The sequence below is a fragment of the Anastrepha obliqua genome, chromosome 1 (assembly GCF_027943255.1).
Source record: "Anastrepha obliqua isolate idAnaObli1 chromosome 1, idAnaObli1_1.0, whole genome shotgun sequence".
In the NCBI taxonomy this organism is placed as follows: domain Eukaryota; kingdom Metazoa; phylum Arthropoda; class Insecta; order Diptera; family Tephritidae; genus Anastrepha; species Anastrepha obliqua.
The window spans coordinates 152,825,821-152,843,009 of NC_072892.1; the positions used below are offsets into that span (position 1 = coordinate 152,825,821).

The following is a 17,189-nucleotide window of genomic DNA, read 5'->3' on the forward strand; positions in this document are numbered from 1 at the left end:
TGCAACTACTTGCTTACCACTAGACATATTGCAACCACCAAAAAAGCCAATAAAGTTTAAAAAAAATAACATAGTCTCAGTTATTAATCAACTTAAACCTAAAAAAGCACCAGGTTACGACAAAATCACCCCAAAAATGCTAAAAGAGCTTCCCAATATTGCCGTTCTTCATATCAGGCACATATTTAACGCCATCTCTCGTACTGCCTACTACCCAAAAGCTTGGAAATTATCACAAATCATTATGATAGGTAAACCTGGGAAAGACTTAAGCCAAGCATCCTCATATCGGCCAATTAGTCTATTGTCCATACTTTCAAAGCTATTTGAAAAGTTGCTCTTGCAGAAAATAATGCCCTTTATTCAAGATAACAATATTATTCCTCAACACCAATTTGGATTTAGAGCAAAACATAGTACAACTGAGCAAGTCCATCGCATTGTGTCATTTATACGAAAGTCCTTTGAGAAAAATCAGTACTGCACTGCACTGTTCTTAGACGTAGCACAAGCATTCGATAAGGTATGGCACCGCGGCCTAATTCACAAAATTACTAGTTTACTGCCTACGAATGTACACCTGTTGCTGCAAAACTATATCACTAATAGAGAATTTGTTGTAAAGCAAAAAGATTTTTTCTCTCGGCATTGTAGAATAGACGCTGGAGTTCCACAAGGCAGCGTTCTGGGCCCTATTTTATATGTATTATACACATCTGATATGCCAACGACGAGCCAAACAATGACATCAACATTTGCCGATGATACTGCAATACTTTGCACTCACACAGACCCAAAAGTAGCAACGTCTATATTACAAAGGCATATACTTGAAACAGAAGTATGGCTTAAAAACTGGAGAATAAAGGTTAATGAAACCAAGTGCGTGCATATTACTTTTACTCTAAGAAAAGAAACTTGCCCTGCAGTTACAATAAATGGTCAGAATATACCACAGCAAAACGAAATAAAATATCTTGGAATTCACTTAGATAGAAGACTCACATGGCGGAATCATATTGAAAAGAAAGTGTCGAATATCAAGCTTAAAATGAAAAGCCTATATTGGATGCTTAATTCGAAATCAGCATTACCTCTAGAGTACAAAGTGCTACTATATAAAGCCATGCTAAAACCAATATGGACATATGGTATAGAAATGTGGGGAACGGCTACGCCCTCAAATATCGAAAAACTTCAGAGAGTGCAATCTAAAGCCTTGCGGATAATCACGGGAGCGCCATGGTATATAAAGAACGTTAACATTCACAGAGATATTTGCATACCTCGTGTAGCCGATGAAATAGTACGGTTGAGCAAAAAATACCTACAAAAGCTAGAAGACCATCCCAATAAACTAGCGCGAAATCTACTTTTAGATGAAGGTCACACAAGATTGAAAAAAAGAGACATCTTCAAGTCTGCAGTATCTTAATGATCTCATCTCACGCGAGAGTCCGTCCACAACTTCCTCCAACCACATCTATCACATTCGAAACAAAAACAAAAAAACAACATCATTTTCACAATCGACATGAGAGACAACGGAAGCTCTAAGGGAGACTGGAAACTAGGCCTTTCCGGCTCCCAGCTACGAAGAATCGGAGACTGGAAACCCGTCCTTTTCAGCTCCCAACTACTTTTAGATGAAGGTCACACAAGATTGAAAAAAAGAGACATCTTCAAGTCTGCAGTATCTTAATGATCTCATCTCACGCGAGAGTCCGTCCACAACTTCCTCCAACCACATCTATCACATTCGAAACAAAAACAAAAAAAACAACATCATTTTCACAATCGACATGAGAGACAACGGAAGCTCTAAGGGAGACTGGAAACTAGGCCTTTCCGGCTCCCAGCTACGAAGAATCGGAGACTGGAAACCCGTCCTTTTCAGCTCCCAACTACTTTTAGATGAAGGTCACACAAGATTGAAAAAAAGAGACATCTTCAAGTCTGCAGTATCTTAATGATCTCATCTCACGCCAGAGTCCGTCCACAACTTCCTCCAACCACATCTATCACATTCGAAACAAAAACAAAAAAAACAACATCTTTTTCACAATCGACATGAGAGACAACGGAAGTTCTAAGGGAGACTGGAAACTAGGCCTTTCCGGCTCCCAGCTACGAAGAATCGGAGACTGGAAACCCGTCCTTTTCAGCTCCCAACTATGAAGAATTGGAGATTCACAACCGATTTAATCATATATGTAAATATATGTTCATTTGAGCCAATAATTCGTTTCTTAGCACTGGCAAGGAAACATATTACTCTAGTATATAAGATTTGTAAACTTATTGTTAGTTTCTTATAAAAGAAAGATTCAATAAATAAAGAGAAATGAAAAAAAAAAAAAAAATGCCAAGAGTAAAATCTGCTCTAACCCCAGATAAAAAGGGACTCAGATTACTCGGTGGAGCACTTACAGGCCATTTCGCTTACAATAAACATTTCAATACAATAAACTATCTAGCACAAGTTTATGTAGGTTCTGCTGTGATGAAGATGAGCCCATGGAACACTTAATCACCAACTGTGAGGCATTAGGCCACAGGGGACACAGAATCCTGTGCTCGTACCTACTAGTGGAGGAAGACCTACAATTGCTTCCTCCTAAGGAGCTGGTTCGATTTCTCGGTATACTAAATAATTATAATTAAGTAATTAGGGGCGCACAATAGATCAATCTGGTCGCAGTGCATAAGGGCCTTAGCCTAACAACCATTAACCATTAACCAACCCCCAACTGAATATCTTCTTTATGACAAGTGCTAAACTGAAACTAATCCTTGACACATGATTTTCTTGTTCTTGCTCTATGTATATACACACACACTTCGTTCGATAGAATTACAATTTCTTTTCAATAACTTTGCCATTTGCATTCCTGCATTCCAAGCAATACGAATATTTTCCATTTTCTATTTTACTATTTCGTTTTCTTTTGTCTTCTGTTTGATGCATTTGCAGAAATCCAAATGCCGTTCACTATCCGCATCCTCTGGAAATTCATTATTTGATAGTCGACGCCATTTAATGGAACTGGACGAAGGTGAACTATTCATGGAGTTGATTCGTGATGTGGCCAATGAATTGGATATTGATGTGCTGTGCCATAAAATACTCGTCAATGTGGGACTGCTTACTCATGCGGATCGTGGCTCATTGTTTTTAGCCAAGGGACCACCGAACAATAAATACCTGGTTGCAAAGCTCTTCGATGTGACACAGAAGACAGGTAAGCTGAAACCACATTGTATTCTTTACACTTTTGTTTGTGTGTGTGTGTGTGTGAAAGTTTGTGTGTTGTTAGCGAGCCAATGGATTTGGCGTTGCATGCATATGAAGTTGAATACCACACACAGTACACAAGAGAAAAACATCAAATCAAAAGTAAATTAGAATTTCTTTTTAATTTCTAACTTTCATTGAATGCATTGCAACTGAATCATCTGCCATTTGCAGCGCTGAAGGATGCTGTTAAGAAGGCTAAATTAGAAGAGATACGAATACCTTTTGGTGTGGGCATTGCCGGCATGGTAGCGCAAACAAAAGAGATGATCAACATAAAGGAGGCCTACAAGGATGCGCGTTTCAACTGTGAGATAGATTTAAAGACTGGCTACAAAACGAATGCGATATTATCGATGCCCATATGCAATTACGAGGGGGATGTTATAGGAGTGGCGCAAATTATTAATAAAACGAATGGTAAGAGAGAGTAAAAATACTTTAAGAAATTGTAAGAAAGGAAATAAGAGTCTAAGCGTACTCGTAGAATTGATAGCAGAAAGCGTCACGCGTTATAAGCAGAAACCGGAGCTCGCGCACGATTTTTCGTTTTTTAATAATAGAAGGAGCCTCCAATAAGACTTAATTAGAAAACGGGCGAAATTCAAAAATTAAAACAAAAAAAAAACAATATTACGAATTAAGCAAATTACTTAAGTGATCTATACGAGGTCATGGTAGGAAGAAAGTGCTCAAATAATTAAGTCACTTAATTTTCTTACAATATTCGCAATATTTTTCGTGCTAAGTATTTTTCATTAATTTTTTATAAAAATGCAGCTCATTCTAACAAAAATCTCATAAACCAAAATTCCAAAATTTTTCAAAATTCAAAAAAATTTAACAAAATTCTAAAAAGAATATCAACAAAATTTCAAACTTTTCATGAGAATTTCTGCAAACTTTTTAGGTATGCACATTTTTAGCTCATTGAATTTCAGTAACGCATTGTTTAAGTTTGAAGTCGCTTTTAAACTGCTCAACAATTTTATTATACACAAATTTGTATATAAAAACTTCCGACATGTGCTGCGAAAATTGTCAACATCGCATGCATAAGAAATTGTCGAAAATCAATGCGATTTTAGGGCTGGTTGAACTGTTAAACAAATTTTTTACAGTTTCTGTGAAAATTGTCAACATCGCAAAATTTCAAATTTTTTTATCTGAATTTTTATACATTTTTTAGGTATGCTCTTTTGCAGCTCATTCAGTTCCAGTATTTCGCAGTTGATGTTTGAAGTTGCTCAAAAACTGCTTAAAAATTCTTTTCCATATATGTGAAAGACATCCGACCTGTGCCGTGAGAATTGTCAATATCGCATGCAAAAAAATTGTCAAAATCAACTTACACTTTGTCAGACCCAAATTTTTGGCTATGAAACTGCATACCCAGAAATTTTCTAAAGCCTCTGCTAAGAAGTTGAAAGTCTCGATTATAGCTTTTTGAAATTTGCTAAGATGGGGTAAAATTTGCCAATTGTACCCAGATCAAAGATTTACGTTTTCACACTTTTGTTTAGAATTAGAAGAAAGTTTTCTGTAAGCTCTTGTCTCACGTCAAATTTAGCAATGAGTATTTCAAATCACTAAACGTATAGGAATTTCTAATAATAATAATAATGCTAATAAAAGTAATAATTTTTTATAGGAAAAACACTTTTTTAAAAAATTGGTTTTTTTTCGAAATATTTGCAATAACAAATTATTATTGCTTTATTTTAACATTTTTTAATTTTTTTTAAATTACTTTTTTCGATAGTGTATTTTTAAGCATTGTAATGACATAAAATTTGTAATCGGGCAGCTCGAAATTTTAATCGGAGTTAAATTTTTTTTTCACCTATTTAAGATACGATTCATCTAATATTCCAAACCTACAGGGTTTTCCAATAACAGGCGTTATGAATGAATGGGTTGCGCTATCGAGAGATTATTAACAATTTTTTATGGCCGGAATTGGATGGTGATGATCTGGACAACGTTTATTTTCAACAAGACGGCGCTATGTGCCACACAAGCAACGAAACCATTGATCTTTTACGGGAAAAATTTCCGGACCGTGTTGTCTCTCGAAGAAGTGATCACAATTGGCCACCGAGATCTTGTGATTTAACACCTTGTGACTTTTTTCTTTGGGGCCACGTGAAAGAGAAGGTCTACGCCAACAGCCCAGGGCCGATTCAAGATCGCAAAGATGGAACTCCTGTAAGCGTGGCCATGGTAGTCATTTGCCTGATGTTATTTTCCACTATTAACGGCATACCTTCCTCTTTATAATGAAATAAACATCCGATCATTTATATTAAAAAATAACATTTTTCTTTAAATATCAAAATAACACCTCTTATTGGAAAGCTCTTTATATTGAAAACAAATAATTTTCCTAAACTTCAACCGCTTGTTGGCGCTCGAAGCGAGATATATCACAAACTTTTGTATCTCGAGCGTTTTAGTTCAAATTCAAAATGCTTCCATGTACAAGGAAAAATAGCGGTCATTGTGGTTACGATCTGGGTTCGAAGACAGTTGTGAATATCAAACACAAAATTAAAACTGTTAACATTTTTTTAACACGGTCGCACTCGGCAGGCAATGACAAATCTCCGAATGTATTTTTGCCATGAAATTTTTTTTGAAGTGAAAACTTCTTTAGAATCGTTGGGAGTGATTTGAGAAAAAGTGAAACGAAAAAAGCGACCTTCTTGGCTACGAATATTACATATAAACGTAGCGACGAACTAAATAACTTTTAGGCCAGCGCCGACAGGATGGCGCGATAGCCGAGCGGCTAGCAATGTGAGCTTCCGATCCAAAATTCTTGGTTCGAATCACAAGAAAAAATTTTTTTTTTTTTGAAATTTGCATTGTAGGACATTTCTGATTATTTATTGAAAACAGTTTTTTGGCTTTTCTATTTTTGGTTTAGATACTGAAAGTCAGTTTAAGTGAATCGGTATAAATATTTCGTACATTAATTTTTGTGAGCGTGTAATTTTCAAAAGGTTTATTAGAAAATGTATTGACAAGGTAGTTTGTTGGTTGTGTATGGTTATCGCTTCTCGGCCTTATGGCTAAGATCTGTTCTTATCAGCTTAACATCTGATAGATCCTCCATCGGAGGACAACAAATGTTAAACTGATTTTTGGAAATGGGCGGAGTGTTTTAGGGGCTTGCTCCACCTCTGCCACGGGTTGGCCCGGTATTGCAGTACCGCCGGGATTTCGGCCTTGAATAAATACAAGAAGAAATATACTAATACATTTAGCTTTGGTGGGAAGAGACATAAATTTTTATATGAATACAAGTAGACGAAAATGGAAGAAATTTGTAAGTCTGTTTCTTCGGTCCGTTTGGGTATTTTTTTTGATAACATCGAAACCAAAGCATTTGTATCATATTTTATCTATCATAAGCCACTCGTATCATTTGTTGAAATTGAAAACATTGAGGATGAATAATAATAAAATGAAGAAAATAAAATATGAACTTTATAGCAATATTATAATGAACCTATAATTATCCCGCTCCTAATGCTGCTTTCGTCTTATTCTCTCTCAGTTTGTTTTACGGAAGGTTTCACTTCTATCGCGTCTAACCGTTAGACTGGTATTTTTTTTTATAAAAATCAACTTTCGTTCGGAGTCGACGTAAAAGTGTAGGTCTCCCTATTAGGCAAACAACATTTAGAGTCATACTAGAAATTTGAGAAGCTCGCCCAAATACCAGAATGTTCATGGAAAAACATACCTCAGCTAAAAATTTACACGTTGGAAGGTGCTCGGGTCGAGATATTTTAAAAAATGTGCTTAGTCCTGGTATAAGTTTTGTTACAAGTTTTTTTTCATATCATTTTTATTTATTTTCATGCCGCATTTACAGCGACCGTCGTCTACTGCGTCGTGTGGTGTAGCCACTAAAACGATCCCACCTCTCCTTCTGGGAGACACACTTTCCCGGAACTGCTTTCTATATTACTTCGGGAGGACCCAGAACGGCATCCATAAAGGACCAATTCTATTCACCTACGTCTGGGTTCGCCATATTTGTAGCCAGCTTTCATGCTATAGGCTCGTCTTCTTGTATCTCTATCTTTGCGGCTTCGCTTTGCTTCACTGTCAATCTTTTTTTTTCGTAGTACGTTCTCGATGTACATATTTCTTTACCGCGTTCCAGCTGTCCTCACGTTCGAACATTTTGCTGATTATGTTGCTCGGCGCGATGTCGCCACTCTGCTCTCTCAGAGCATTTCTTTCCGCGAGTCGCCTGTCACAACAATAAAACGTGTGTTCAGCGTCATCGCTCAGCGCTTCGCAATATATGCACTTGGAATCGGTTACCTTGCCCATGCGGTATAGGTAGCTAAGAAAGTATCCGTGGCCCGAGAGAAACTGAGTTAAAAAGTAGTTCACTTCCCCGAAGTTCCTTTGGACCCATTTGTCAATTGATGGAATAAGTTTCGCCGTTCATCTGCTACTCGATTCAGTGTCCAAGTACAAGTTGATTCAGGTAAAGATATGAAATTATAATACTTTTTGTAATGAAGTTAGTTTTATTTAATCACTTTTTGAATCGGCAATAAAAAAAAAACTAATTAATATTTTTTCAAACTTTTTTTTTATTTTGAACATTGAACATTGTCACTTATGAATAAAAAATAATATCGTTCAAATGACTGCCATGACTGGCTTTACAGTAGGCCATTCGATCAACCCAATTTTCAAGCACATTTTCGATTGTTTGGGCTCCAATTTCATGAATGGCAACTTCGATTTCGTGTTTTAAAGCATCAGTCGTCTCTGGATGGTTCGCATATCATTCGTCCTTAACGGCTCCTCACAAAAAATAGTCCAACGGGCTTAAATCACAGCTCCGAGGCGGCCAATTGATATCGGAATTCAAAAACGGTAGCCAAAAGTTCGAGTGTAACTTTGGCAGTGTGACAATTTGCACCGTCCTGTTGAAACCAAATGTCGCCCATGTCATCCTCTTCAATTTTTGGAAACAAAAACTCGTTGAGTATGTCACGGTAACGCTCGCCATTTAGTGTAACCTCGGAAGAAGAAGAAGGCTCACCACTTTGGAAATAGGTTTTCAATATTTCCCAATTTTGTTCAAGTGCATAGCGTCCCATTTCGTAAATGTCAAACCTTTAGGTAAACTATGCACACATTTGACATGTCATTTGTGTTACCATTCTCAAAAAAATAGGTGGTTCAAAAAGCAAAAGCTATATGACCCACCCTGTATTAAAAAAAACTATAATTCAAACGATTAGGCCATTCATCTATTACAGCTCGCACGGTTTCCACAAACTGTAGTCCAATGGATTCAGATCTGGACTTCCGGACGACCAATCTTCTGCGGCTATAAACCCAGAAATATTCTTTTAGAAGTTTTAGCATAGATTTTGTAGTTTTTCTTTTCAAAAACTTCTTCAACAGTGAAATATTTCTCATTTGTGCAAAGAACATTTTCATGGTCGTTAACCGCGTGCCACCGAAGAAGTTGCTTGCAGCTCTTAAGTCTAATTTTCTTCAAGCGCGTTGTCAAAAGATGACCAGTTGAGCGACGGAAGGCCTTCATGTGGAGATCATCTCTGATTAGTCTCGATATGAATCTGGCCGATAAATTCATTTCACTGGACATGATTTTCTGCTTCTAAGGGGATTTCTGCGAATTCTTTCTTGAATGGCAAGTACTACCACTTCTTCTTCTGTCTGTCGCTAAAGACATTTGGAAAAAGCGTGCGGTAAACAAAAATTCTCCAAATATTAAGTTTTTCGAGCAATTCATAAATCTTACTTTTACTTTTACCACATTTTTGTCACGGCAATGCGATTTTCCTTGGCTCCCCACTTCATTGTTAACAAGTAAAATTTGCCATGGAACTGAGCTTAATTTATGAGTAGACAATGCATACGAACAAAAGCAAAAATAACGAAACTCTTTTCTGCGAATTCGTTCTCGCCGTATGCATTGTAAAATTTGTGACAGAGTTTATGAAATGACTAAGTATACGAGTATAAGGTCCCTTTGGTTCAAATTCAGAATACTTTTTATTGAGCAGAACTAACTCAATGATGACAAGCATCAGTACAATCCTATTACCGAAGCGAACCGAAGTTCTTAGGATGTGAATCTTTTACTACGGCAGAACAAAGGACAGTGTCATAGAATATAAAGTTGTGAAATTCACGCATATTTATTGCATTGATGAAATGGAAAGCTTTCAGAATTCAAAATGCTTCAACTTATGCTGGGGTATAGCGATGTTATTTCATTTTTACTAGAAGCAGGGCAAACTTTGAATTCAAAGGGCTATTTTGAGCTACAAAAAAGACTTGAAGCGTAACAAAAAAGCCAAGTGGCTAATTCATAGAACTAAATACCATTTCTATTCGCTTTTCGAAATATTTTTTAATTTTATTTCCAAACCTTTGGCTTTAATGATTTCACCCCTTTCGCAGGTTCCATGGAATTCGACGAGCATGACGTGGAGATTTTTCGTCGTTACCTGACCTTTTGCGGCATTGGCATACAAAATGCCCAACTATTCGAAATGTCCGTCCAGGAATATCGACGCAATCAGATACTTTTGAGTTTGGCACGCAACATATTCGAAGAGCAAAACAACTTGGAGTGCTTAGTGACGAAAATTATGACCGAAGCGCGTGAGTTGCTGAAATGCGAAAGATGTGCCGTATTTTTGGTGGACTTGGATTGTTGTGAGGCGGTAGGTGGAATAAAGTGGCATATCCACGGTTTCTTTATGACTTTCACTTACGTTTTTTTTACCAATTATTACAGAGTCATTTGGAAAAAATTATCGAAAAACCAAATCAACTGCAAAGTCGACTAAATCGCGCGATCAAAGATGTTGATGGCGAGGAAAATGAGGATAAAGTAAGTGTAAAATAAAAATAGTATTTAAATGATTGAGCCCAATTTTGGGTTTTTTTAATATTTCGCTTATTTTCGCTTTTCTACTTTGCTTGTTGTCACTCAGCAGAAGGCGCGCACCCGCTTCACAGTGCTATTCGAGCTGGGTGCCTCCAATCAATCGGCCAACATTTCACGACCCTCCGTCAATGATCTATGCAATTCCACTTTGGCACAGATTGCACAATTTGTTGCAACCACCGGGCAGATTGTGAATATCAGCGACGTTCACGAGTGGGTGCGCGAGCATAATCAGATACGTACTGAGAATGAAATTGATGCGACCAAGGCGATCTTGTGTATGCCGATAGCGAATGCGCAGAAGACGGTTATTGGTGTGGCGCAGTTGATCAATAAGGTGAGAGCCGGTCGTGCTGGGCATAAAGATTGCCTAAATTGTTTTACGATAAATCGTAAATTGTGTTTAAATTTAAAATTAATATTTATATGACGCTTCTTTATATTCAACCAGAGCACCGGTTTGCCCTTCACCGACTCGGATGTCTCAATTTTCGAAGCTTTCGCTATATTTTGTGGTCTAGGCATACACAATACGCAAATGTACGAAAATGCCTGTAAATTGATGGCCAAACAGAAGGTGGCATTGGAATGTCTGTCCTATCATGCGACCGCCAGCGCGGATCAGACCAACAAGCTGGTCAGCGATAAAATTGGCTCTGCCGAAACATATGATCTGTATAGTTTTAAGTTTATAGGTAAGCTGTAACTTTTTTAAATCTCATCTGAATTAAAATATTTGCTCTTTTCGCTTCATTCTTGTTCCTTTTGCAGACTTTAATCTCTGTGATGATGACACTTGTCGCGCCGTCTTGCGCATGTTTCTGCAATGCAATCTAGTCGCACAATTTCAAATACCCTATGAAGTATGTCGAATACTTCTATTTTTTGGTTTAAACATTTTAAATTTTTTCTATTGCATTTTTCTGTAGGTCATTTGTCGTTGGGTGCTTAGTGTACGCAAGAATTACCGTCCCGTTAAGTATCACAATTGGCGCCATGCGCTCAATGTGACCCAAACAATGTTCGCTATGTTGAAGACTGGCAAAATGGAACGTTTCATGACTGATTTGGAAATACTGGGCCTTTTGGTGGCTTGCTTATGTCACGATCTCGATCATCGTGGCACAAATAATGCATTCCAAACAAAAACCGAGTCCCCACTGGCTATACTTTACACGACAAGCACCATGGAGCATCATCACTTTGATCAGTGCGTAATGATTTTGAATTCGGAAGGCAATAATATATTTCAGGTGAGTAGTTTTTTGGAGTAAAGAGTAATCAATAGACAGCAAGAAGTTTAGAAAGCATTTAAGCACAGAGATACTTAGTAGGCATTCAGTTGATATTTGAAAAGTTTTGGATAATTATTCAGAGAAAGTGAAGCAGGAAAAGAGTATGAAAAAGGTTAAGGCCAAAAATGAACTTTCCACAAAAAATCATAAATTTGAGTTGATATGTGTATATGTGTGTATGTTGTAAAATAGAAACTTTTTTTTGTATTAAAACATATTTAATAACACAGGCCTGCGAAATTTAACTTTTTTCAGTTTCTGGAATGGCTGTACTTGTTTCTTGTAGTTTTTTATGCGCTGAAAACGAATCTGACCTTCAAAATGCTCCATCACGTCAGTATTTTTGGTAAATGAAGCTTAAAAGGTCAAAAAATGCCCATTTTAGCCATTTTTGATAATTTTTTTTGGGATAGAAAAATTTTTTTTTTCAATTTTCGACGAAAAGGTCGCATAGTACAACTCTTTAGCTTTAAAACCCATTTTTTTAAATTATTGTACGATTTTTAAAAAAAAAGTTATGACATTTTGAAATTAACAGTTTCAGTTACGTATGCGTTGGGTATAACGTCTATTGGCGTAACTGAAACTATTAATTTCAAAATGTCATAACTTTTTTTTAAAAAATCGTACAATAATTTAAAAAAAATGGGTTTTAAAGCTAAAGAGTTGTACTATGCGACCTTTCGTCGAAAATTGAAAAAAAAATTTTCTATCCCAAAAAAAATTATCAAAAATGGCTAAAATGGCCATTTTTTGACCTTTTAGGCTTCATTTACCAAAAATCCTGACGTGATGGAGCATTTTGAAGGTCAGATTCGTTTTCAGCGCATAAAAAACTACAAGAAACAAGTACAGCCATTCTAGAAACTCACCCTCGCAGGACTGTGTAATTATTCATTTACATTTCATATCATTACACCTAGTCTTAAAAACTAACAAGTAATATTTTTTTAACGATTAATTTAGAAATTCAAATTTGTTGTTAACCACTAAATCCTGTGGTTTTTTCCGTTTAAGACGTCTTGTGTATAGCTCTTCATCATTTAAAATAGAAGCTTCGGAGTTGAGGTGATTTAGCAGCCGTGTTGCATGTTTCGCTGCCATGATGGTTATTGCGTCAGACACAGTTGAAAATTTAAAGTTCCTGTGTAGGTCGATATTTCTCACATACCAGGGTGCATTAACAATATTTCTTATAATTTTATTTTGTATGCGTTGAGCTACATCGATATGATTTTTGATTGCACACCCCCAAAGTTGGATGCCATATGTCCAAACCGGCTTTAACATTTGGTTATAAATAAGCAGTTTGTTGCTTGTTGAAAGTTTGGAATGTTTTCCAATAAGCCATTTAATTTTTTGGTATTTTATATTTAACTCTTTTGCTCTTATTATTATGTGTTCTTTCCATTTCAGCTTTGTGTCAAGTGTCATTCCCAAATATTTTGCAGTGTTTGCATATGGTACTAATTTGTCGGAAATTTCTAGAGGTGTATAGTTAACGTTTTTATTTGTAAAATTTATATGTGTTGATTTGCTTTCATTGAGTTTAATTCTCCATTTGTTGGTCCACTCAACAATTGCATTTACCGACAATTGCATTTTCGCGGTTGATTCTGTTTCATCTTCACCAGTTGCTAAAATACAGGTATCATCTGCAAATGTAGCTAGTGTGCAGTTTACTGGTATGGGTATATCCGCTGTATACAACAAGTACAAAGTTGGGCCAAGTACACTCCCTTGGGGTGCTCCGGCACACATTTTATTCCTTGAAGAATATTCTTGACCAATTTTAACTCTGTAGTAACGATTATTAATATATGACTCCATCATCTTGGTAAATTTTGGTGGAAGCAAGGTCTTTAATTTGTAAATTAATCCTTCGTGCCAAACTTTATTAAACGCCTGTGCGACATCTAAGAATATGGCTGCGTAGACTTTTTTCTTCTCTAACGCTTCTTCTATAACATATGCAATCCGATGAACTTGATCTATGCTTGAGTGCTTTTCACGAAAACCAAACTGATGTGAGAGGATAAGTTCCTTTAATAATATAATATGTTTTAGTCTTGTCAAAAACAATTTTTCAAAAAGCTTTCCCATTATGGGTAACAATGAAATAGGTCTGTACGAGCTTAATTCCTTAGTATCTTTTCCGGGCTTAGGAATCATTATTATCTTATGATACTTTCCATTGTGAAGGGAAGTACTTTAGCTTTTAGCAAGATTTCATTATACGTAGCAATTTTCTTAAAGCTTTTGGTGAGAGGTTTTTTTAAAACTTCAGATGTGATAAGATCAAAGCCAGGCGATTTCTTAAGCTTTAATTTTTTTATTTCATTAAGCAATTCTCCGGTTGTAATCGGTTGGATGCACGTTGAATCCTGCACAGTTAAAAGATCATTAAGGGTGTTAGTACCTTCAATTGGCTGAACAATTTTTTCTAAGTGCAAGGCAAACGCCTCTGCCTTCCCAAAATCATTTTTTGCCCAAATACCATTACACAACCTAATAGGTGGATTGTGGCAGAAAGGTCGTTTCATAAGAGCTGTCATTTTCCATAGGGAGTAATCCGTTGTTTTGTCTGCCGATATCTTTTAATTTTATCATTTAATTTTGTATTCTTCAACTCTATAATCTTGTTGGTAAGAAGTTTTGTAAGAAAGTTGAGCTTAGTTTTGTATTCGGGAAACCGTAATATTTGCCACTTATTCCTTATTTTTCTTTTCTCGTGTAAGACTTTTAAAATCTCAGCTGGATACGATTGGCGGCAGTATTTCTCTTGAATTACTGGTGTGCTCATCCAAGTAGCATTTTGAATTTGCACAGTCATTTTTATGACGCCAGTCTTGTTTATTTTGGACTTCACCTTTTACATACATTGACCCCAGCTCGGTTAGTAAAGCTGAACTTTAATGTTTGAAAGAAAAATAGTCCTGATAAAAATTATAAATACGAAAAATAAAAATAAAAATTGAACTTCCTCCAGGCACTTTCGCCCGAAGACTATCGTTCCGTCATGAAAACCGTGGAAAATGCTATACTTTCAACCGATCTGGCGATGTATTTCAAGAAGCGTAATGCCTTCCTAGAACTTGTCGAAAATGGCGAATTCGATTGGCAAAGTGAGGAAAAGAAGGAATGTAAGTTTCGTCAAAAACTCTCTTACCCATCTTCGATAAGCCTCAGTCTCTCTAATTTGAATTTTTAGTACTATGCGGCATGATGATGACTGCGTGTGATGTGAGTGCCATAGCAAAGCCATGGGAGGTCCAGCATCGCTTAGCCAAACTGGTGGCGGATGAATTTTTTGATCAGGGTGATCTCGAGAAACTGCAGCTAAACACGCAACCAATTGCAATGATGGATCGGTGAGTACATAGAAATTAACAAACATTTTCCATTGCTTACCCGTCTTGATGTGCATCTTCAATAGTGAGCGCAAAGACGAGTTGCCCAAAATGCAAGTGGGCTTCATAGATGTCATCTGCTTACCACTCTATCGTGTGCTTTGCGATACTTTCCCCTGGATAACGCCACTGTACGAAGGCACGCTGGAGAATCGACGCAATTGGCAAGATTTGGCTGAGAAAGTCGAAATGGGTCTCACTTGGATTGATCACGACACAATCGATAAGCCAGTGGAGGAGTTTGCCGGTAAGAATATTTGGAATTTGGAATTTTCCAACGCAATCTCACCTTATTTAGTATAACAAACACTCACACATTTTTTCTCCACCAGGCTGTGCCGACGAAGAGATCAAGGATATTGAATTCACTGTGACCACACTCAATTGCCATCCGCAACAGCAGCACGGCGATGATGCCTCCACGCCGGAACATCATCGTGGCAGTACGCGGCTAAGTATCAAAAAGACAGGCGCTCTGGGTAAGGCGGTACGTTCGAAGTTGACCAAAACTCTATACAACAGCATGGATGGCGTGAAACAGAAATCATCATTTAAACTGCTGGATTCACATCTGAGCGAAGATTTAGATGATAAAAGTCCGACAAGTCCTTCACAGCCCACGGTGGCGGGTCCCGGTCATATTTCTGCTTCGTCATCCACATCGTCGGCGGGCACACTCAGCACGGCTGACAAATCGAAGAAACGTTCCAAACTATGTTCGCTATTGTGACGTAAGCCCTCCAATTAGAATTTGGTGACCTCCACCGCAGATAAGAACAGCAGTGGTGGGGGGTCGACCGACGTCTAATTGGAGTTTAGAGCGCAAGCAGAGGCTTAGGAAAAGTAATATTTTTTAACGAACGCAGGAAATTAAGTAATTTGTGAGTAAGAATGAAATCCAGCGTGCAAAATATGCTACACGCAAAATAGGAAATTAAGAAGAAGCAGAGCTAAAAAACCAAACATGTAACCAAAAATCAAAATTTTTAGTGAAAAAAGAAAAAAACAATTTTTGAAGAAAATCAAAAGAGTTTAAAAACAAAAAATGGTTTATTCACGAGTGCACAAAAAGAAACACAAAAAACAGATTGAGAAGTTTTCTGGTTTTCCAAAAATATTTGAGGTGAAAATATCAGCAATATTTTAGTGCAGCAATTTAATAGCGAAATAAATACAAAAAAAAAGCTATTAAAAAGGGATTTGATCGAAACTAGAATAAAAATTTAATATTTATATGTTAAATAATATCTTAAAGATTTTAAGATGCATAAATTTCTTTTTGACGAAACAAAAATATGGGCGAAAAATTAAATAGCGTCAGCATTTTTTTAATTTTTTTTCGAAATGGAAGCACTGTTGCGCTTTGCTGCACTGCAAACGTTTCAGCGCCAGATTTGTGCAAGCATCAGTGCAAGCATAGAGAATATAGAAATGAGAAGCTACAATCCTGCTCCGTTTGTTTAGCAAAACTCGGGTAGGAAATTTTACTAAAAAAAAAAAAAAACTGACATCAATTACATTCTGATTCAATTCGAATCCATTAACTTCTTAGGCGTCGATGGACGAGCGAGAATGGGGAGTAAAATTTCAAGGCTATGCAACGTTTTGGGCATTTTCGTTCCGCGAGAGAGAAAAAGATATAAGGAAAGGGAGAGAGAAAGCTATACCTTATATTATATATATCTCAGATACCCTTTAGGCTATTTTTCCTTAGTTTTTCCTTGTGGTTGTTAGTTCCTAGTGAGAAATAACACTTCCTAATTTTGGCGCTTGTTTGTTAAACCAAACTTGTAGGAAATATTTTTTTGGTGCCTACTTTTTGGCGTTGTATTTCCCTGGTGCCTACTGTTTGGGGCGTGTTTTGGTCCCAATTTTTCCCACGGTTTGTCCGGCGTTTACCTACATCGGTCGACCCTTCTCCGTTTTTTGTAAATTTTGTCTATTTGTATTCTCTGCAAATGTTGTGAATTTATTTAGATATATATTCTTTCTCTCTCTCTCTCATTCTCTCTCGGGTCTCTCCCTCTTTCTCTGTCTGCCTTAAAAGTTTCACTTCTGTTATGTGTACTACGCTACACGCACTTGTTTTTTTGTTTCAACATCCCATTATTTGGGAGGCACTTACATAACACGGTCAAATGTTTACATTGTTTTATCGTACTCTAAATTAAAATACTACTAATAGGTACAGGTCTAAATATTGTGACAATAAATATGTATGTGTT

General features: G+C 36.8%; 1 protein-coding gene and 1 pseudogene across 1 annotated transcript in view; both read left to right on the plus strand.

Annotated features, from left to right (window-relative positions):
* Positions 1 to 16,123, plus strand: part of LOC129238752 (cGMP-specific 3',5'-cyclic phosphodiesterase) — a 35,642-nt gene extending 19,519 nt beyond the window's left edge. Inside the window, exons 2-13 of the mRNA XM_054874299.1 lie at positions 2,975 to 3,242; positions 3,470 to 3,715; positions 9,767 to 10,032; positions 10,107 to 10,202; positions 10,309 to 10,596; positions 10,711 to 10,954; positions 11,031 to 11,122; positions 11,189 to 11,512; positions 14,544 to 14,697; positions 14,766 to 14,925; positions 14,991 to 15,211; positions 15,297 to 16,123. Coding sequence (XP_054730274.1) covers positions 2,975 to 3,242; positions 3,470 to 3,715; positions 9,767 to 10,032; positions 10,107 to 10,202; positions 10,309 to 10,596; positions 10,711 to 10,954; positions 11,031 to 11,122; positions 11,189 to 11,512; positions 14,544 to 14,697; positions 14,766 to 14,925; positions 14,991 to 15,211; positions 15,297 to 15,694 — 2,757 coding nt within the window. The 3' untranslated portion in view covers positions 15,695 to 16,123. The remainder of the gene's footprint in view (positions 1 to 2,974; positions 3,243 to 3,469; positions 3,716 to 9,766; positions 10,033 to 10,106; positions 10,203 to 10,308; positions 10,597 to 10,710; positions 10,955 to 11,030; positions 11,123 to 11,188; positions 11,513 to 14,543; positions 14,698 to 14,765; positions 14,926 to 14,990; positions 15,212 to 15,296) is intronic.
* Positions 6,350 to 6,534, plus strand: LOC129236644 (U2 spliceosomal RNA; annotated as a pseudogene).
* Positions 16,124 to 17,189: the final 1,066 nt, after the last annotated feature.